Source organism: Phocoena sinus, chromosome 9 (genome assembly GCF_008692025.1).
Source record: "Phocoena sinus isolate mPhoSin1 chromosome 9, mPhoSin1.pri, whole genome shotgun sequence".
In the NCBI taxonomy this organism is placed as follows: domain Eukaryota; kingdom Metazoa; phylum Chordata; class Mammalia; order Artiodactyla; family Phocoenidae; genus Phocoena; species Phocoena sinus.
The window spans coordinates 46614474-46634064 of record NC_045771.1 but is presented as its reverse complement, the minus strand read 5'-3'; the positions used below and the strand labels follow the sequence as shown (position 1 = coordinate 46634064).

General features: G+C 43.2%; 1 protein-coding gene and 1 long non-coding RNA gene across 2 annotated transcripts in view; one reads left to right on the top strand and one right to left on the bottom strand.

Moving 5' to 3' along the window:
• Positions 1-9442: 9442 nt before the first annotated feature.
• LOC116759431 lies at positions 9443-11220 on the bottom strand. The gene is made up of 2 exons (XR_004351443.1): positions 11111-11220; positions 9443-10150 (listed from the first exon to the last, which is right to left on the bottom strand). It is a non-coding gene; the product is annotated as an uncharacterized LOC116759431 (long non-coding RNA).
• The window catches only part of ZNRF2 (zinc and ring finger 2), a 99065-nt gene continuing 89615 nt past the window's right edge, over positions 10142-19591 (top strand). The window contains exon 1 of the mRNA XM_032643199.1: positions 10142-11488. Within this exon, the coding sequence (XP_032499090.1) occupies positions 11041-11488 (448 nt within the window). The 5' untranslated portion in view covers positions 10142-11040. The remainder of the gene's footprint in view (positions 11489-19591) is intronic.

The window sequence follows — 19591 nt, the reverse complement described above, 5'->3', positions numbered from 1 at the left end:
CACAAATGGTTTCAGGTTTGGAGCCTTTGGCAGTGCAGTTTTGTTATCACTAGATGTCAGTGTGGACTTTTCCGACCGCCACCCTATCTCTGCAGGAGATGTACCAGACAGCACCCTGAGTCCTTCCCCAAGTCCTGGAAAACACAGGGCTATTTTCAGAACTGTAATTTCACCAAATATATTATATACTTACACATTTTAACTTTTCAGAGTTCTTTTAAAACACAGAAACCCTGAACCAAAGGCTGTACTGTTTTAATGCTGTAATCTTCTAATCTCTGTGCTTGCATTTGGAAGGCAGCCTACCAGGCTGTTCTGAGGCTGGTAATGGGAAGTCCCAGCTGTGTTCCACTTAGGGTCTTTTTTTTTTTTTTTTTTTTTTTTTTTTTGCGGTACACGGGCCTCTCACTGTTGTGGAGCACAGGCTCTGGACGCGCAGGCTCAGCGGCCATGACTCACAGGCCCAGCCGCTCCGCAGCATGTGGGATCTTCCCAGACCAGGGCACGAACCCGTGTCCCCTGCATCGGCAGGCAGACTCTCAACCACTGCGCCACCAGGGAAGCCCTACTTAGGGTCTTTTAAAAGCACATGCGACCTCAGATACCTGTAGTGCCCAGCTTCAGGAAACCAAGTATCTTATGCTACCATGGCTCAAGAGTAGGGCAGGAAGCCAAGAAAAAATATTTATGATTAGCTGCATAAGGATTTCATTGACCACGTTTACTGGAATATTTATTTATTTATTTATTTGAGGCAGCTTGTAATCAGGGAGCTTCTGAAGTCTCAAAGAACAGTCATTATATTAATTTCCTATGGCTGCTGTAAAAAATGACCACAAACTTGGTTGCTTAAAATGACACAAATTTATTACCTTGCAGTTTTAGAGGCCAGAAATCCTAAATGGGTCACACTGGGTTAAAATCAAGATGTTGGCCAGGCAGTGTTCCTCTTGGAGGATCTGGGGAGGATCCATTTCCTTGCCTTTTCCAGCTTCTAGAAGCTATCAACATTCCTTGGCTCGTAGCCCCCTCTGTCTTCAAAGCCAACAATGGCACATTGAGTCCTTCTTGCACTGCATCACTCTGCCTCTGCCTCTCCTCCTCCCTCTTTCATTTATAAGGAACCTTATCATTAAATTGGGCCCACTCAGACAATACAATCTCCCTATCTTAAGACCCTTCATTTATTTACACCTGCAAAGTCCATATTCACAGGTTCCATGCATAAAGGCATAGACATCTTTAGTGGGCATTTTTCTGCCTATCACAGTCATCATTTTAAATAAAAATACTATAAGATGCAATTTTTGAGGTGATAAACTTTTTAATAGCCTAATTCCACGTGAGAGAAAACTGCTGTTTGTAGTAAACTGTGTGGGAAAATAATAAGGCCTAAATTTCCTTCAGTCATGGAATGTTAACAAGGAAGAGAAATAAATTTGCCACACCCAGCATTATTGGTGGCCCTCCAACCTGACTGTGCACAGCACTACCTCTGCTACCCCCTGTGACTCCCCATTTTCAGGATGTCGATCCTAGGAATAGCCCTGAGTTGGTTCAGGGTGAAGACACAGGGAGAGCAGGAGACATGGTTCCTGCACTGAGAAACATTGTGCAAAATGAAATCCAGGGCTCTGAGAAAGCTGTTTATAGCCCCGTGCAAATTCAGTGTAGGATTGGATGCCTAAAGCCAACAGAACTTAACCCCATGCCTTGCTACAACCTAAAAGCTGGTTTTGTTCTGCCTTGTAAAGCTGAATTCATCTCCCACTTCTCAAATTGATCTTTCCTACCTAGTGCTCCCAGGGACCCAAAAGCTTACCTGTCATCCTTGAGTGTCCCTTCTCAGTCATGCACAGCATCCAATTGGTCTCCAAGACCTATGGTGGCTATTCTCTTAATAGCTTTTGAATCTGCCCTACATCAGTCTCCTAACTAGTCTTCCACTTCACTGTGCTTTCCTCCATCCTATCAAGAAATTCTCCAAAATACTGCTTGAGTTATCCTTCTAAACTGTATATACACTCATGCTACTTCCCTGTTTATGAAAGTGGTTCCTTTTTGTCTCCTGGATTGATTCTAACCTCTTAACCCAGCACACCAAGCCAGTTAGACTCTGCCTCAAGACCCGCTTTTCCAGCCTATTCGCGCACCTCATCGCCTCCCTACTCTTCGTTCCAGCTGTAATGAACTGCATGCCGTTCTTCAGATGCTCAAAGCTCTCACTTGCTTCATGCTCCCTCAGGCTGGAATGCCTGTGGCTGCTTAAGCCAGCTCTCTCTCTCTCAAGATTCAGCTCAGTATCACTTCTGGGAATTCATCTTTGTCCTTCACCCAACCCCCATCCCTACACTCTGCCCCAGCATGTATTTACCACGCTGTACTCTAATCATCTCGTTATTTATATCTATGTCCTCTGACTCTATGCTGTAAGGTTTTTGAAGGCAGAGACCCTGTCTGGCTTAGCTTTGCATTCCCAGTGATAAGCACAGGGCCTGGCAATGACAAATGTGCAGTCACTTTTTGCTTAAGGGATGAAGACATCTCCAGTGCAGGTCCCAAGGTATTCTGCTGTTTCCATGCACCAGGGATGACCTGGTTCAGGGCTATGTTCCAAAACCTACACGGTTTAGACCTGTATCCCTAGAGTGCAGCCAGAGCCCAGCTAGTTTCTGGGAAATAGAGGGTGGGGCAAGTTGAACAGTAGCTCTTTTTTTTTTTTTTTTTTTTTTTTTTGCGGTACGCGGGCCTCTCACTGCTGTGGCCTCTCCCATTGCGGAGCACAGACTCCGGACCCGCAGGCTCAGCGGCCATGGCTCACGGGCCCAGCCGCTCCGCAGCATGTGGGATCTTCCCAGACCGGGGCACGAACCCGTGTCCCCTGCATCGGCAGGCGGACTGTCAACCACTGCGCCACCAGGGAAGCCCTGAACAGTAGCTCTTATTGCTCTGTTTTCTTTCTGGTTGCCAGGGAAAGATCATCCTGAAGTTATGAGTTTACCACTTTCAACCTGGCCAAACCTGGGGGCATACGTCAATCAATAGCAACTCAAAGGGAATTGGCCACCTAAGGTATGGACTGCCCTGGATGAAAAGTGTAGAAGATGGCAAATGGGACACATGCAAACTTAATGCGGTAATGACAGCCTGCTAAGTCAGTAGTGATTCAGGACGGGTATTGTCACTGCTGTCTCTCATGATCCACAGCAGTTACTGATGTCTCCTGTGTGCAGACTGTCTCAGAAGCAGGCACTGTAGGGAGTTAAAAATAAAACAGAAACAGAGTTCTGTATTTGGGAGGCTTATGCAATCTAGGTCTAAAATAAGGGGCTTGCTTTTATTGGGGCTTTTGGCTACCTTTCCGGGTAAGGGAGGAAGTGGTAAGGGAAAATGTCTTATAATCCTATTTAATCATTCATGTATAACCATAGTGATTTCCGCAAGTGACAGGAAGCAGGGAGGTGGGGCATATGCACTGGAGGAGGCACCACATGCATTATGTAGCAGAGAGCTATTTTTTCTCCAAGCTGTTCTTCATTTCTGTAGGCAGGGAAATGCCCCTCGGTACTGACCTCATGACACACCAGTCCACTAAATGTTGTGTTTTTACAACAGTATGCCCCTCATAAAGAGCAGGGATTCCTTTTAAAACATTCTGTATGGAATCTGAGAGTTTTCTTCATAATGGAGGAAAATCATCATTGGTTGTGGTCGTTTTGTATTAAGGGTTTTAAAACAAGGGCTTTTAAAGATTTTTTTTAAAATGCTTTTTGCAATCCCAAGTGGATTAATTGAGAAGAGAGCATAATATAAATATTTAAGCTCTTATTAATACTCCATATCATTTTGATAAGCAAGAATTAAGTTATTTTTATTAGTAGTTGCTTACATTGTATCTCGTGCTATTTTTGGAGAGGAAAATGATCCCAGAATCCATGTTTGACATAGCTTAGGGATCTGGCCACTGATTAATTAACATGAAATGCTTTCACAACACATTTAGTCCTGTTCAGGACTCCGAAGACTCCTTAGTGAAAGTGTAATTTAATTATCCTATAGAATCAAGAGGTTTTTGTTTGTTTGTTTTCGAGGTATGCGGGCCTCTCTCTGTTGTGGCCTCTCCCGTTGCGTTGCACAGGCTCCGGACGCGCAGGCTCAGCGGCCATGGCTCACGGGCCCAGCCGCTCCGCAGCATGTGGGATCTTCCCAGACCGGAGCACGAACCCGTGTCCCCTGTATCGGCAGGCGGACTCTCAACCACTGCGCCACCAGGGAAGCCCAAGAGGTTTTTTTTTAAAAGCTTTAGATATATTTCAAATAGCTAGTCCCTGGTCTCTTAATGACAATTTCTTTTCACATTTCATACATATACGTGCATGCATACACATTCATCCATCCAATGATAGAAAGATGTAGGTTTGTCATCATGACATGTCATATTGTCATCAAAATTAGAGTAGTGATATACACTTATTAGTAAATTACTGCTAAACAATTATTACCAATAAATTCTCAAGTGCCAATATATATTAAAATTACAGGGGACTTCCCTCAGGGGGCGGTGGTAAGGAATCCGCCTGCCAATGCAGGGGACATGGGTTCGAGCCCTGATCTGGGAAGATCCCACATGCCGTGGAGCAGCTAAGCCCATGTGCCACAACTACTGAGCCTGCGCTCTAGAGCTCAGGAGCCACAGCTCCTGAAGCCCGCACGACTAGAGCCCACGCTCCGCAACAAGAGAAAAGCCACCGCAATGAGAAGCCCGCGCACCGCAACAGAGTAGACCCCGCTCGCCACAACTAGAGAAAGCCTGCGCGCAGCAATGAATACCCAGTGCAGCCAAAAATAAATAAATAAATAAATTAAAAACAATTATACAAATTGGTAAAATCAGTCCCAGTCAGTGTCAGTATATATTAAACCGCACAATATCACAACCTGCTAGAGGTAGTATGTAAATTATTACAACCTGCTAGGGATAACCACGTTGAGATTAAAATGTGTGTATCTATTAACAAATTTCAAAGTAAAGAGAGACTGAATCTTTTGAGACTCACAACTACTCTGTGAGACTGGTATTATGATTATCTGCATTTTACAGAGAAAACAGGTTTAACCAGTCTAAGTGGCTTGACCTAAACCTCACAGCAGTGCGAGGCAGAGCCAGGGGCGAACGCTGGCCTGAGCTTACCTACTTCCTGGTGTGTGCTTATAATCCTGTCATGATGGCGCCATCCTTTGGAAGACAGGTATGATTGATTAAAGAATCAATGAGAGTAAAGGGAAGGAAGTATTTGGCTTACTCATGACAGAAAAATAAAAGTGTGTTAAAGATATTATCCAAATTTTTGATGTTCTTTGGAAAATTACCCAACAGTGCGATTCCTAAATGTTCCTCTAAACTGACTTCAGTTTTATTAAGATCTAAATTTCTAATCACCACTAAAATATTTTGTAGGGTGGATTAAGATAAATTTTAATGTTTAGATGCCTCATTTATTTCTTTAAAAATGAAATATAAGAATAGGAAAAAAGCCTACTTAAAGATAGGTAATTATACATACAGTCCTATAGTTTGGTGAGGAGACTAGGTAGTATATAATACCCCTCCCCCCCAAAAAAGAAGGCGAAACCACGGCCATCTTTTAAATACTATAATGAGAGGAAAGTGGGATGGCAGAGACTTTAGCAGACAGTGTAGGGCTGGTGCTGACTGCATGACAGCATGGTTGGGAGGCTATGGGCCTAACTGAGCAGATTAAGGGGTGTGACAGGTCTTCTGCCCGGTGCAGATCTGCTGTCCTACATGTCAAAGGCCTGATCCATCACAGCTTTAAAAGAGTGGGCAACAGAGGAAAGATAAGCACAAAAAAGAGTAAGTGCCAAAGGGAAGAGACTCACTCCAATTGCAATTCAACTAGATAACAGTGAAATGACTGGTCAGGTATTTTTATTGAGGATCCCACAACTAGCTTATCTGTTCCAGTGTGGGTTTCAGGTCACCAAATTTGTCAGCATGAAGTGCTTTAACAATACAAACTAATTGTGAACCCCAAAAGTCTGTGGTCAAATATCGTCATTTAACCCTGTCAGGAGGAAGAAAAACAAAGCATAAAAAAGCTTCAAATGGGGCTTCCCTGGTGGCGCAGTGGTTGGGAGTCCGCCTGCCGATGCAGGGGACACGGGTTCGTGCCCCGGTCTGGGAGGATCCCACGTGCCGCGGAGCGGCTGGGCCCGTGAGCCATGGCCGCTGAGCCTGCGCGTCTGGAGCCTGTGCTCCACAACGGGAGGGGCCACAGCGGTGAGAGGCCCGCGTACCGCAGAAAAAAAAAAAAAAAAGCTTCAAATACTAGAAAATTTAAAGAGCTGGGGCTCTGGTCTCTGAGACGTTAAAACAACAGTTCTGATTATGTACAGGAGAGTGTCATTTAGACCAGTACTTCTCCAAAGACGGTCAGACGTCTTGTGGCATCAGCATCACTGGGCTGCTTGTTAGAATGCACGTTCTCAAGGTCCAACCCTGACCTAAGGAAGGAGGATCATTGAGGGTGGGGCCCAGCAGTCTGTTTTAACAAGGTCTCCAGTCGATTCTTTCATGCACTAAAGTTTGCAAAGCACTGATTTAGACCATCGTCTGTCAAACTGCAGATTACAACCCATTAGTGGCTTATGAAGTCAGTTCAGCAGGCAGTAACCAGCATTTTACAAAAGTGAAATGGAATAGACTAGAAACTGGAGTGCATCCCACGTAGCATGGGTATGACCTCATAAAACTTTCTTCAGTTATATACATGTATACTGATTTGGATGAAGCAGCACTTTTAATTTTTGAAGAACTGGTAGGGTAGAATAAAGAAGCTACAAATTTTAAATGAAGTCAGAACTGTTTGGCTGACAAGAAAACACAGTGACAGTTTAATGTGGATTCCTGTTTGGAGAGAGACAGAGGAGAGAGGAAAGAGGGCCAAGGAGAGAACATAGCAGGCCAGTTTCATAACTCCAGAATCCTTGAGGTGAAAGAAACAAAAAGTCCCACCCAGAGAGGAAACAGAGGGGCATCTGCCACAGGGGAAATGTCAAGGAAGATTAGGTCATGTGCAACCTTCAGGAAACAATCACTGAAGCTGGAATATTCATTCACTCCTTTATGCATTCATTCACAGATCACTTATTGTACCATCATAGGTCCCAGGCACTGTGTTAGATGCTGGGGGTACAGATGTGAGGCCTATCATGGACAGTGTTGTTTAATGACAGCCAGAAGATCAATAATAATAATACAATCGTGCTGTGAAGATCAGTGCCGTGAAGGGATTATGAACACAGCACTGAGTGGGAATACAGAAGTTAGCCTGTGACGATGGCGTTAAGAGTGGGGTGACAGGGGAGATCCATATGGAGAGGGAATTTAATCAAGATGATGACCACTTTTTTAAAAATCTTTTTGAATTAGTGTTTTTATTTTCTTTGGATAACCACATTTTAACATGATGTTCTGTTTTGAAACTAATCAGTTGTGCTAGATGGTGTTTCTAGATACACAGTTTAAAGCAGAAGGAATTTAGCTGATCCACACAGACACAAAAAATTTTTCTTTATGACATTTTGATGGCTTAATAACAGGAACTGACACTTGAATATTTTCATGTAACTTTGTTTATTGTAAAATGTTTTACTAAGATTTCATATTTAGCTTAGATATTTGATAGCCAGACAATTGTTCGTGTGCGTGGCAAAGACATGCTTGCTATGTGCTTGCCAAAATTTTTTCCTTCTCTTCCTGGACACACACACAAAACCACATTTTCTGACCCCTTTTTCAGGTAGGTTTGCCTATGTGACCGATTTCTGCCAACATGGATAGTGGGCAGAGGGATGCAAACCCTTCCAGGCTTGGCCAAAACTTCTTCCAATATCTGCCCCTTTTCTTTGGCCAGCCAGGTGCACAGGATCTAGTGACGGACTCTGTGAGGGGCCCAGGGGCCTGCTTAACACTAGATAAGAGCCTGGGTCCCTGAGTCACCGCTTGGAGAAGAGACACCCAGGATTGCCACTTAAGTGGGGAACTGTTCGGAGGGAGATGAGAGGGTATACCAAGTGAACTTGTAACGTGCTTTCATTCCATCAAGACCCTGAGGCTGAGGGGCTTGTTTCCACTGCGTGGCTTAGCCTGCCTTGACTAAGATGCCGTCCCTGGCACTGAGGAACACAAAGCACATATCTATGAGCTGAATGAATGATCATTACAACTCCAATTTTTATCGTCTGTATCCAATGTTCAGCCTGTAAATGGCCTTCTCACTACTCATTTATTCAACAAATACTTACCTAGAGGTTACTGCGTGCCAAGCACTGCAACGGTGAGCCAAAAAACCACACTTTCCATGCCCTCATGGAACTTACAGTCTTGTGAGGAACGGGTATCAATAATCAAACAAATGTAAAATTCCAACTGTTGTGAGTGGTGTGAATGCTGGAAACCTGGCACTATAAGGGGATTTTTTTCCTAGGTAGGAATAAATGAATAAATGTTGAGTGCTTTTCAGGTGTAATTAATGGCTGGGTAAAAATCACTTAAAAATATAGGTTTGGATGTGATGAAGCAAAGTATAACTAAATCTGGATATGAGTAAGAGTCACAGAGTTAAATCTTTCCATTGAATAGTTTTAACTAATAAATGGGGTTTATTCCATATTATAGTCATCTAAACTTTTAAAATGCATAATGTATAAATGATGTATAAAATTTTATACGTGATAGAGTATATAATGATGAGTATGAAACTCTTTATCAGTTGTTAGCTCCTCAGAGACTTGCAAAAGTCTTTTACTCCTTTTTAAAAATCATAGTTTATTACTTTTCTCTATTAACAGTAAGTTCTTGCCATATTGGTGACAAATTCCTGCTGAACGACAGTTCTGCACCCAAGGCCTCATTCAATAAAAGTTAAATCGGATCAAATCACTAGATGCCTTCTTAAACGAGAGCTTGTCATTCTGGTAACACTTTGGCGTTTCAAACTTTTCTTTGCTTACCAAGTAAACGTTGGTTTCAGTAAGCTCATACCCAAGATGAAAGAATGTTAGATTTGAATTGAGTAGCTTTGTGTGTGTGTGTGTATACATACACACACACACACACACACACACAAAATACATCAATATCTATACATATATCCTTCACTTCTGTTTAAAAACTTGATTCTCATACCACAAAGTGATAAAAATCATTACAAAGCTTGATACAAATGATTACATAAATGACTCATTACAAATATGGAAAAACGACAAAGTATTTACATCTGCATTTTGTACAAAAAACACCCGTTGCAATTATTTTCATATAGAGGACACTTTTAGGCATTTTAAAAATGGGAGGGTCAGAGCAGGCTGTCCACTGGGTATCCAGACCATGCTTTGCTACCAAGACACCACATTACAGTTACGAATGGAGTGAGAATTTTATTAATTGCCATTTTAGAGAAATTACAGGATTTTAAAACAGCAGGTACCTTCGAGATTTGATACCAAGATCCCAGGTAAGGAAACTAAAGTTCAAAAAGGTGAAATAATTTGCTTATTACACGTAACTTAGTTTTGGTCCCAGACCTAGACCCCAGGTCTCCTGAATCGGGTACTTTCTCTGCGCCACAGTTTTTGCCCTACAACTGAAGATCAGGCTGGATTATCCTTAGTTCTATCAACTCTGTGCTTTCTCCACACTCAGAGTGTTTAAATGGGATAGATCTAATTCAGATCAAGTTGGCTTATGCCTCCTCGGTTCTTTCTTTTGTTTTCAGTCTTTTATCATCAGCATTGGTGAGCTTCTGTTTTATTTAAACGACACACTCGGAGTAACACCAAGGAGGAAGTTGACACCCACCCAAACTAAATGACTCGGGACACAGGACCGAGCCATTCCCAGTCCCGGCTGGAAAAAGCTGAAGTAGACCCACGGTCAGGTCCGGCGTCCGAGGGCCACGTGCGGCAGGAGGGGCCGCCTTCTGGTTGGCGCTCCGAGGGGCTCGGTCCCTCCAATCGGCGTAGGCCCTGCGCTGGAGAGGGGGCGCGCGCCCTGCATGAGAGGGCGGGGCCAGCGACCTATCCATCACCGATTCCGCGGGTGGCAGCACCTACCACACCAAGGCACCTAGGCGAGACAAGGCCGAAGCGGGAAGGCCGCGGCTGGCGGAGGCGGGGCTAGGCTGGCGGGAGCCAATCCGCTGGGCGGCGCCAGGGGGCGGGGTCACCGCGCGCGACCCAAACACTCGGGCCCTGGCGCATCCCGGAGCAGCGCAGCTTCTCCGCCTTCCGGTGAGAGAGCCGCTGAACCTCCTCCCCTCCTGGGCATCCCTACCTTCGTGTCCCACCTCCCCCCCCCCCACCACCACCCCCGCCCCTCCTTCACCGGGGGAGCGCGGTGACGGTTGCCGGGAAGCACGCGCCGCTCCTCCCTCCCCTCCGGCGTCCTCCCCTCACGCGCCACCCGTTTTTCCTCTTTCTCCGTTAATAACAGCTGGGTGGCTGGGGGAGGACGGAAGGTGGCCTTGGCTGAGTCTGGGCGGGCGCCTCCCACTCACCCGCGAGCCGCCGTGGGAGCAGGAGGATGGCGGCGGTAGCGGCGGCCGCCCGGGAGGAGGCGGTGCCGAGGCTCTCGGCGCAGAGCGCGGCGGCTGCAGAGAGCGGCAGCGGCCCGTCGCGGCGCACTAGAACCGAAAGCAGCGGCAGCCGCGCAGCCACCTGAGCCGCCCCTCCCGCCGGAGCCAGGGAGCGGCGCCCACGGGAGCCGGGACCTCCTTCCTCTCCGTCTCTCCTCGTCTCCCGCGCCCCGTGTCAGGCAGCAGGTCTCGCCCGTCAACCCCGAGAAGAGCGCGCCGGGCGTAGACCGCCCCTCGGGGCGCCGGGCTGCGGCCCTGGACGTGCGGGCTTCTGTCTGCGCCGGCCTCTGCGCCTCGACCCTGCCCTCTCGCTCACGCGCTCGCTCCCCCCCTCCCGGCGCTCCGGGCGCTGCGCGCGGGCCCGGCCCGGGACAGGGCGGACATGGGCGCCAAGCAGAGCGGCCCGGCCGCTGCTAACGGCCGCACCCGCGCGTACTCGGGCTCGGATTTACCTTCCAGCAGCAGCGGAGGGGCCAACGGGACCGCGGGCGGCGGGGCGCGAGCCGCGGCCGCCGGGAGGTTTCCGGCTCAGGTGCCCGGCGCGCACCAGCCCAGCGCCTCCGGTGGCGCCGCGGCGGCCTCGGCGGCCCCACGCAGCCGCTCCCTAGGCGGGGCCGTGGGGACCGTGGCGGCGGGGGCCCGCGCGGCGCAGTCCACCTTCAGCATCCCCAACAGCAGCAGCGGCCCGTACGGCTCCCAGGACTCGGTTCACAGCAGCCCCGAGGACGGCGGCGGCGGCGGCAGGGACCGGCCGGCGGGTGGGGGTCCCGGCGGCCCACGCCTGGTGATCGGCTCCTTACCAGCTCACCTCTCGCCGCACATGTTTGGAGGTATGGCCCCTTCCCTCCTTGGCTCCCGCGGGCGGCACGTGGGCCGCGGCTGCGCTTATTTTTACCCTTCTCCTTTTCTCCTTCAGCTTGGGCGCCGGGGGTTCGCCGCGCTGCCGGGCCGGGTCACCCCTCTTGAAGGGGGGAGAGGGGGGAGAGAGAGAGAGAGAGAGAGGGGGAGGGAGATCGCCTCTTAACCTCTGCAGCGCCGCTGCCGCGCGACCCTTGTGTTTGGTTTTTCTTTTTTTAACACAAAGTGCACCCTCACCTCTTCGCGGCTCCTTAGTCCAGAAGGACCTTGTTTGCCCCCCGGAGGTGAAGGGAGCAAATAGTGTTTTAAAAACAAACCGACGCAACAGCTCTGGTGCTTGTGGGTTTTAGTAGCAGGAAGTCAGGAGAAGACCCGTTGCTAAATGTAGTTCTATCTGGTGACTCGAGTGGTGAGCAGTTTTTAAAGGCCAAAAGTCAGAGTCTGAAATGAACAGATGAGTATTTGAAGAAGAAGGGAGTTATCGTCTTTGGAGTGACTGTTAATATATAGAACTGTAATTCTTATATCTGTGTAAATAGTCCCACCTGTTGCGTACACTTTAATTGGATGAATGTGTTAATGAAAAGTATATTTTTAACCCCCAGTAAACTGCTACTTTAGATAATGGTTAATATGAGTCCTGCTTAATTTGGACAGAGCATAAAAAAATTGAAAACAGTTTCTTAAGGAGATAAACTAATTATCATAACTCTGCCTGCAAGATGCAGTAAAAGCCCTAGGTGCTTTTGAAAAACCATGTTCACTAGAGTTCAGGGAAAGACACTGAAAAATGGAAATTTTAGTAGTTAAACGATATGTGTTTATGTAGAAACAGAGGGGTAAGGGTGCCCCTGATCTGAGGAAAACAAATTCTACCTCTTCAGTTATGTTTTATGCTTATGAACTTTTTGTCAAAACGGTTAATGATAAATGAATTAAGACACCCTCGCTTCCCAGTTCATGAAAAGAGGTAGAAGTTAACTCTGGCAAGAGATGCAGATTATAGAAGATAAACGTTTCCATATCATCGCGTTACGCATCGTATTATCTGCATTCACAGTTGAGCACAGATGAATAGTGAAAACACCATCATTTCCATTTCTGTACCCCTTTTACTCATGTGCTTATAAATGTGAGAAATTTGAGTAGGTGGTTGGTAAAGTGGAATATTCAATAATGTAATTTATCTGCTCTCTTCTGTACTATCAGCATTCCCCTTAGCATAAATTAAAAATGGGAATGACATGTCTAGTTTTTTCCATCTTCTTAATACTGGTTTGTATATTCAAAATGTAGAACAACTCTCTAGTCACCTTACTTTAATTGTTATTAAAGTGATTTCTGCCATGTAACTAAAAAGATTGAATTTTCCTAAGATTAGCCCTTAAAAAAAATTGTTTTTGAGAAAAAGAATTAGTGCTGACCATACTGTGATTTGTGATTCATAATTAACACGGCTGAAGGTACTGTAGTCACCACATGGAAGAATAACAAAAGACAGTTTCTTGAGAATGGAAGATTAGTGCAAGAGTAAAGGCTAATAAGCTGGTTTTTAAAAAATGATTATCTTTTTAAGATTAAAATTTGCATTTAGCAGTTATGTCTATTTAGAAGCTTGCTAAAGAAGGGGGAATAGGAAAGGGTTTGTTAAATTAGTATTTGTTTCTTTGGTATACTGATGGAGCGTCTTAATTCAGTTTTTTTTATAGGGCTGATAATTTCTTTTAACAGAGTATATTTGTATGGGTTTATTGTCTTAAATATGTTTCATTCAGAGCAGGGGCAAATAGTTGACACCTGTGCTATTAATTCATAGTAAAAGAGCAAATGAAGAAGACCTAGTTGCTGAAAGTTGGAGAAGTAAAGCGTTTATCTTTTTTCTTATCTAAATTCCTAGATTTGTGCACTTAGTCCTTTTAGTATTTTGGGGGTTAGGATGACTGGGGCCTGGTGGAAGCACAGTGACACTGAGAACTGTGGCAGCCTTTCTTAACGAAGTCTCTAGAGAATGGAGCCCTAATGTCTTAAGGCATCTATTGTAGGCAATTAATTCTTTTCTCCTGTGGATTTAGAATGTTTCTAGTTATATATCTTTCTTAGGAAATTTAAGAAAACAGTCATTCACATAATCTTGTGTTTGGTAATTCAGATGAGGAACCCCAGTTGAGAAAGTTTGGAAGAGGATCACAAATTACTTTTTCTTATTAAATGATGGGAGCAGATCAAAGTGCCAGTACCTTAAATCCTAGTTAAGACCGGAAGATGGAATAAGGTGAAAAAGCATCTTTCCAGAAGCATTTGCTTTAATGAGATTTTTACCTGTATTTCAGTGGATGGGCTCATTAGGGAAACTTAATAGAAGCATGTTTGTCATCATTCTGAGATTTAGGGAACCAGGTGATGAATCTTATTATTTTAAAACGTAGGCTTTATTATACTCCGTGTTGAGTTAATTTTTTAGTATCTATTATAGTGTTAATGTGTTTATTCAGTTACGAGTTTTACAGATGTTTGGGCATTATAAAGTAACTCCATCTGAAAATTGAGAAAAGGGATATTTCTAAATTAGTGGGAAGTTATTTCTGTAAGTTTATAAAACTTATTTTAATTGATGTTTGTATTGTTACTGTCTCCTAATAGGGAAATATGGTGCTAATAAGATTCAAAATTAGCTTTCCTTTAGAGGGTGTCATGTAATTTATAGAAAAGGAAAACCTAAACAATACCACTTTCTAAAAAAAAATTTAGAAGTCTGACAAGTTGAATTGTTACTAGTTCCGTCATAATGAATTACCAAATTAAATGAGGTTTTCTGTGTTGGTTTATGTTTTTCTCTCTTTGGGACATGTATTTTGGCTATATTCGCTCTTACTTAGTTCCCTCTAGAGAACCGGAAGAGAGGTGCTTAATTCACATATTTCAGTTTACAGAGATTTCCTAGAACTTCCTAGAACTGAATTATTGTATATCAGAATATGATTATAAAACATGTAGGAGTTTTTAGGTCAAGTAGGTTTTTATTCTTTTTGTTATTCTTTTCAGAGTGCTGAGTTTAATACTATTACAGTGAACAAAAGCCTTTTCTTTATCACGTTTGTTCTAAAACAGGTCTTTAAGGGAATAGTCTAATATTTAAAACACTTGGTGGTATCTTAGGATTTTTTTGGCTCTATTGTGTGTCTACATTTTTTCCACTATCAAGTTGCTAAATGTTCATAAAACCAATTATATGCGTGGTAAAATAGTGTTTAATGATCCAGCAAGGATGGCAGAGGTAAATTGGACTATAAAATTATACCAGTCAGTGGAGTTCATTTCTAGAGAAACCATGTGGGCTTCTCTTACATCCATGAGTTTGGAAGTAAAAAGGTAAAATGAATTAATCTAGACGATTTACTGATGGTACTGGGTTGCTTTTGGCCTCCTCCTAATTGATTGGCTTGAGTTTCTTTGGGCGTGTTGTGCCTATGAGTGTTTCAGTCGTCTGATTGTAATTCAGGTGCCTCCTGTTACTTAGGAAACATGCTTCCTTTTATTGAAGGAGTTTAGGTTATCACTTAAAACAATATGTTAAATAAAATTTATACTTTTGGCAGACTTATTAATCTTCAAGATGGATGTGGGTTTTCAGGTGTTAGATTATCTACATTAATTAACTATTGAATTGTACTCAGTCACTACTTCTTACCAGTATCTAGTGCTAAAATGTTTGAACTGGGGATATTGTGATTAATCTACTTTCTATTCCTGAATGTTCTTTTATTCAATTGAAGGCTTTTATGGGGTGGTAGAAGAGAAATATCTGCTTCTTCTGAAGAAAAATGACTCTTCTAACCACTATCCCGTCCCCCCCCACACACACAAAAAAGCAGCCCACAAGAATTCTGATGGTTAATGTTTCTCACTTGTAGTCTCACATAATCTTTAAACACTCTAGGGAGATACCTTGTGTTGTATGCTTTGTTATGCTAAGGTGTGGACTCTGCCATGGAAGTCTTTGCTTTGGGAGTATTTTGAGTTTTCTTGACTGCAAGGTGGAAGGTGTGCCAGAGGGAGGAGTGGTTTGTGTTGCACTGGGCATTATCTGATGTGAGAGCTGCCTGACCTAAGTACTTTTGATGCCTTGCTGTCCACGTAGCCAGAAAGAGCTCTGTTGTTTTACTCACAGGTAGTGTCTACAGCAAGTCCTTCGTCTGCCTCCAATTTGATTGCTTTGCCTGGTAACATGTAAGTAGGTTCTTATTTATTTTCTGGTTGCCAATACCACTAATTAGATACCAGTTTTTTTCAGTTTATTATTTATCTTGTTTTTGTAAGAATTGCCTTAATGTTATACTTACTGTATATACTGGGTATATGTACAACCGGGTATTTTAGCAAATGAGTTAAAAAAGAAGTATAGGAACTGCTTTTTGTAGCACAGTACCTCCTAAATGTTTTAATTTTGCATGTATGTACTTGACTGATGTTATTAATGAATTAAATTTGTTCTACGTTTATTTAAGTGTTTAGAAATAGGGGCAAACATGCCCTTTGTATGAAAAAAAAGTGTTCAGAAATACCTTAGGTTTGATAGTATTCAGTTGCGGATAGTTTTCTATGCTGCTTATTAAATTACTACAAATTTAGCTGCCTAAAGCAACACATCTTTATGATCTCACAGTTTCTATGGGTTAGGAGTCTGGGTGCAGCTTAGTTTGGGTCCTCGGCAAGACTGCAATCAAGGTATTGGCCAGGACTGGGTTGTTTATCTAGAGTCTGGGCCGGGGAAGGGTCTGCTTTCAAGCTCCCTCCCTCAGGTTGCTGGCAGAATTCATTTCATCATGGTTGTTAAGCTCTTGCCAACTTGCTTCTTCAAAGCCAGCAAAGGAGAGGCTAGCAAGATGGGCTGGTGCTACACTCTTATGTAAATATGTACATGTAATCACACAGAGCCCATTGCCTTTGCTGCATTCCATTGGTTATAAACAAGTCACAGGTCCTGCTCATACTCAAGGGGGAGGGAATGACAGAAAGGTGTAAATATCAGGAGGCAGGGATCACCTGTGGTCACACTGAGTATAGACTTAGGTTGACCAGCTAAACATACAATTGTTCTAACCATATTTTTGAACTCATTATTTATTTACTTTGAAGAAGTTGTAATATTGTAGGTGTTAAGGGTTGTTTAAGTAAACATGAATTGAGCCCCCTCCTAGGGGCTGGGCATTGTAGTTGTCAGGGGTACAAACATGGGGCTTCTTGCTGTTCTTGCTCAGCTCTTAGTTGAATTTGAGATGATTATACACTTGTAACAGGTGCTAATAATAAGTAGGACTGTTAACAAAATACTTTGTTGAGGTATCAATACTAGAGCAGTCTAAGAATACCTCACAGAGGAAGATAACATTTGAACTGTGTTTTGAAGGATTTAGAAGTTTTCTGCAGGGAGGACAGTACAGACTAAGGAAGAATCCACAAAAGCCTTGGCTTTGATACAGAATCTTGAAAAGTTGTGTGCCTGGATTGTAGGGTGCAAAGAGGAATGATGGATGAGAACATGAAGCTAGAAGAATAACCTTGAACCAGTTGTTGAAGGATTTTACAGTGCTACAAGTTTGTTTTACTTAACCAAGTTTTAAAGCAGGGTGGTATCATGATCAGGCCAGGGGCACCATTACAATCATAGTTTATATGATGGCAGCCTTCAAAGCTGTATACAGTTGCCCTGATGATGATTAAATTGCTTGTTAGGAGTGGGAGAGTGGTAGCAGGAAGCTAAGCTAGGACTCTATATAACTGGTGGAAGATGCCTAAATTGAAATCATGGCATAGGTGAGGAAGAGGATTTGATTGAGATTTCTAATACACAACTGATAGAATTGAGAACGGGGGTGTGTAGTGTTGTCATTAACCAATATTAAAAATAAAGAAGAAAAGAACAAGTTTTAGGAAATGATAATGAGTCCTTTTAGGCTTGTTAAATTTTGAGGATTTCCATCTAGAAGCATCTTTTAAACAATTGGAACTGTAAGTCTCTAATTTAGGACATTACAAAAAATTGAGAAATGGTCAGTTTGCAGATCATAAGTGAAGCTGAACAGTGGGTAAGATACTGAGGGATGGATGTAAATTGAGGAGCAAGCATGGAACCCCGGGGAGCAAGAAATTTAAGATACAGGCAGAGTAGGAGGCCAGCGATTACAATTAAAGCACAAGGAAAAGAAGTTGTTTAAAATGTTTTTTATTAAAATAATATGTGTTCATTAGACAAAACTAAAATGTGGAAAATACAGAAAGGCACATATAAGCAATTGCAAATCATTTGTAATATTACCACGAGAAATAAGCAGAATAAAATGCTGATGTCTGTTTTTTCCATATATATGTCTTAGATAGAAAATTTGAAAGTCATTCTTGTATATTCTTTTGATTTTAAACCTTACTGATGTTCTTATAAAATATTTTAAAGCTACAGATTTCCCTCCAAGATTGGCTTTAGCTGAATGCCACAAATTTTGAAGTGTTTTGTTAACATTCAGTTAAAAATATTTTCTAATTTCCCTTGTGATTTCTTCTTTGATCCATGGGTTACATATTCCTTGATAAAATGCTCTTTCTACTTCATCAGTTTCTTCTATCATTTTTTTTTACAGCATTATTTTTAATGACTGCCTGCTACTCCAGAATTCATTCAATAAATATTTAATGAAGACCACCTTTGCCTTGCACTGTCCTGAGGATATAGAAGTGAAGAAAGCTCCATGCTTTCATGGGCCTTATATTCTACTTGGGGGAGACAGTAAACAAACAAGTAAGATATATAGTGTGTCAGAGGGTGTAGAATGTGATGGAGAAAATGGAGTGGAAAGGTAGATGGAGATTGTGGGGTGGAGATTTGTCCCTATTTTAAATAGGGTTTTAGGGATAACCTCTCTGATAAGGTGACATTCAAGCAGAGACTTAGGGAGTAAGCCATGAAGGTTCTCTAGGGGAGAAGCAAACCCAGGCAGAAGAACAGTAACTAGAAAGGTGCAAAGGTGTGATTGTAATGGATGTACCTGATGTGTTCTGGGGACAGCTATGAAACCAGTGTAGTTGGAGTGCAGAGGGTGGTAGAAGATGAGAGGAGTGGGGTGGGGCAGTCTCATTAAATGCCTCATAACCATTGACCTGGTTTTTAGAGTTTTGTTTTAGAGATGGGGATGCATTAGAGAGTTTTTTTGAGATGATTGACGTAACCTGACTTAGGCTCTTAAAGGATTGCTCTGGCCGCTGTGTGGGAGTAGACCCTAGAGACCAAGAGTCGAGCAAAGATGCAAAAACTCTTGGCAAGAGATAACAATGGCTTGGACAGGGTGGCGGCACTGGCGTTGGTGAAGACTTGCCAGACTCTAGATATCCGGTTCTTTGAAGATGGAGCCAACTGGATTAGATGCAGAGGAGTGAAGGATTAGCCAACCCTTGAACAACGTGTGGGATAAGGGTGCAGGTGCTCTGGGCAGTCCATTTTCATTTGTACGCCCCTCTGAAATCACCATTCCTCCACATCCACGGTTAGGTGTGGGGGGTCAACCAACTGCAGATGGTGTACTGCAGTATTTACTATATTGAGGAAAGTCCATGGATAATTTGACTCCCACAGTTCAAACTTGTGTTGTTCAGTGGTCAACTGCAGTTAGTTTGCAGTTTGGTGGTACTATTAAACATACTATTGCTGTCAAAATCCGGGCATGCAAATTGTTATATTTCTCCAGTTCTTAGAAATTTATCAGAGACAAGGAATCATTAGAACCAAAGATATGCATTTGTTCAAGGCATTTGATCTTTATTGCTGAAATTGCCCTTTAGAAGGGGCAACTTCTTCAAGCAAGGTATAATTTTTAGGACTATCCATATCATTTTTTTTTTTCTTCCCATGAAAACTCAAATGAGGTTTTTGGTACTTACCAAGTGCATATTGGTAGGTGCATTTCGAGTAATAGCTGTCAGAACCATTATTTTATTCAGTGTGTGTGTGTGCTCCCTCTCTCTCTCTCTCTTTTTTATTTTTACAATAAAGAAATTTAGTATATCAAAAAAAGAGTAAGTACATT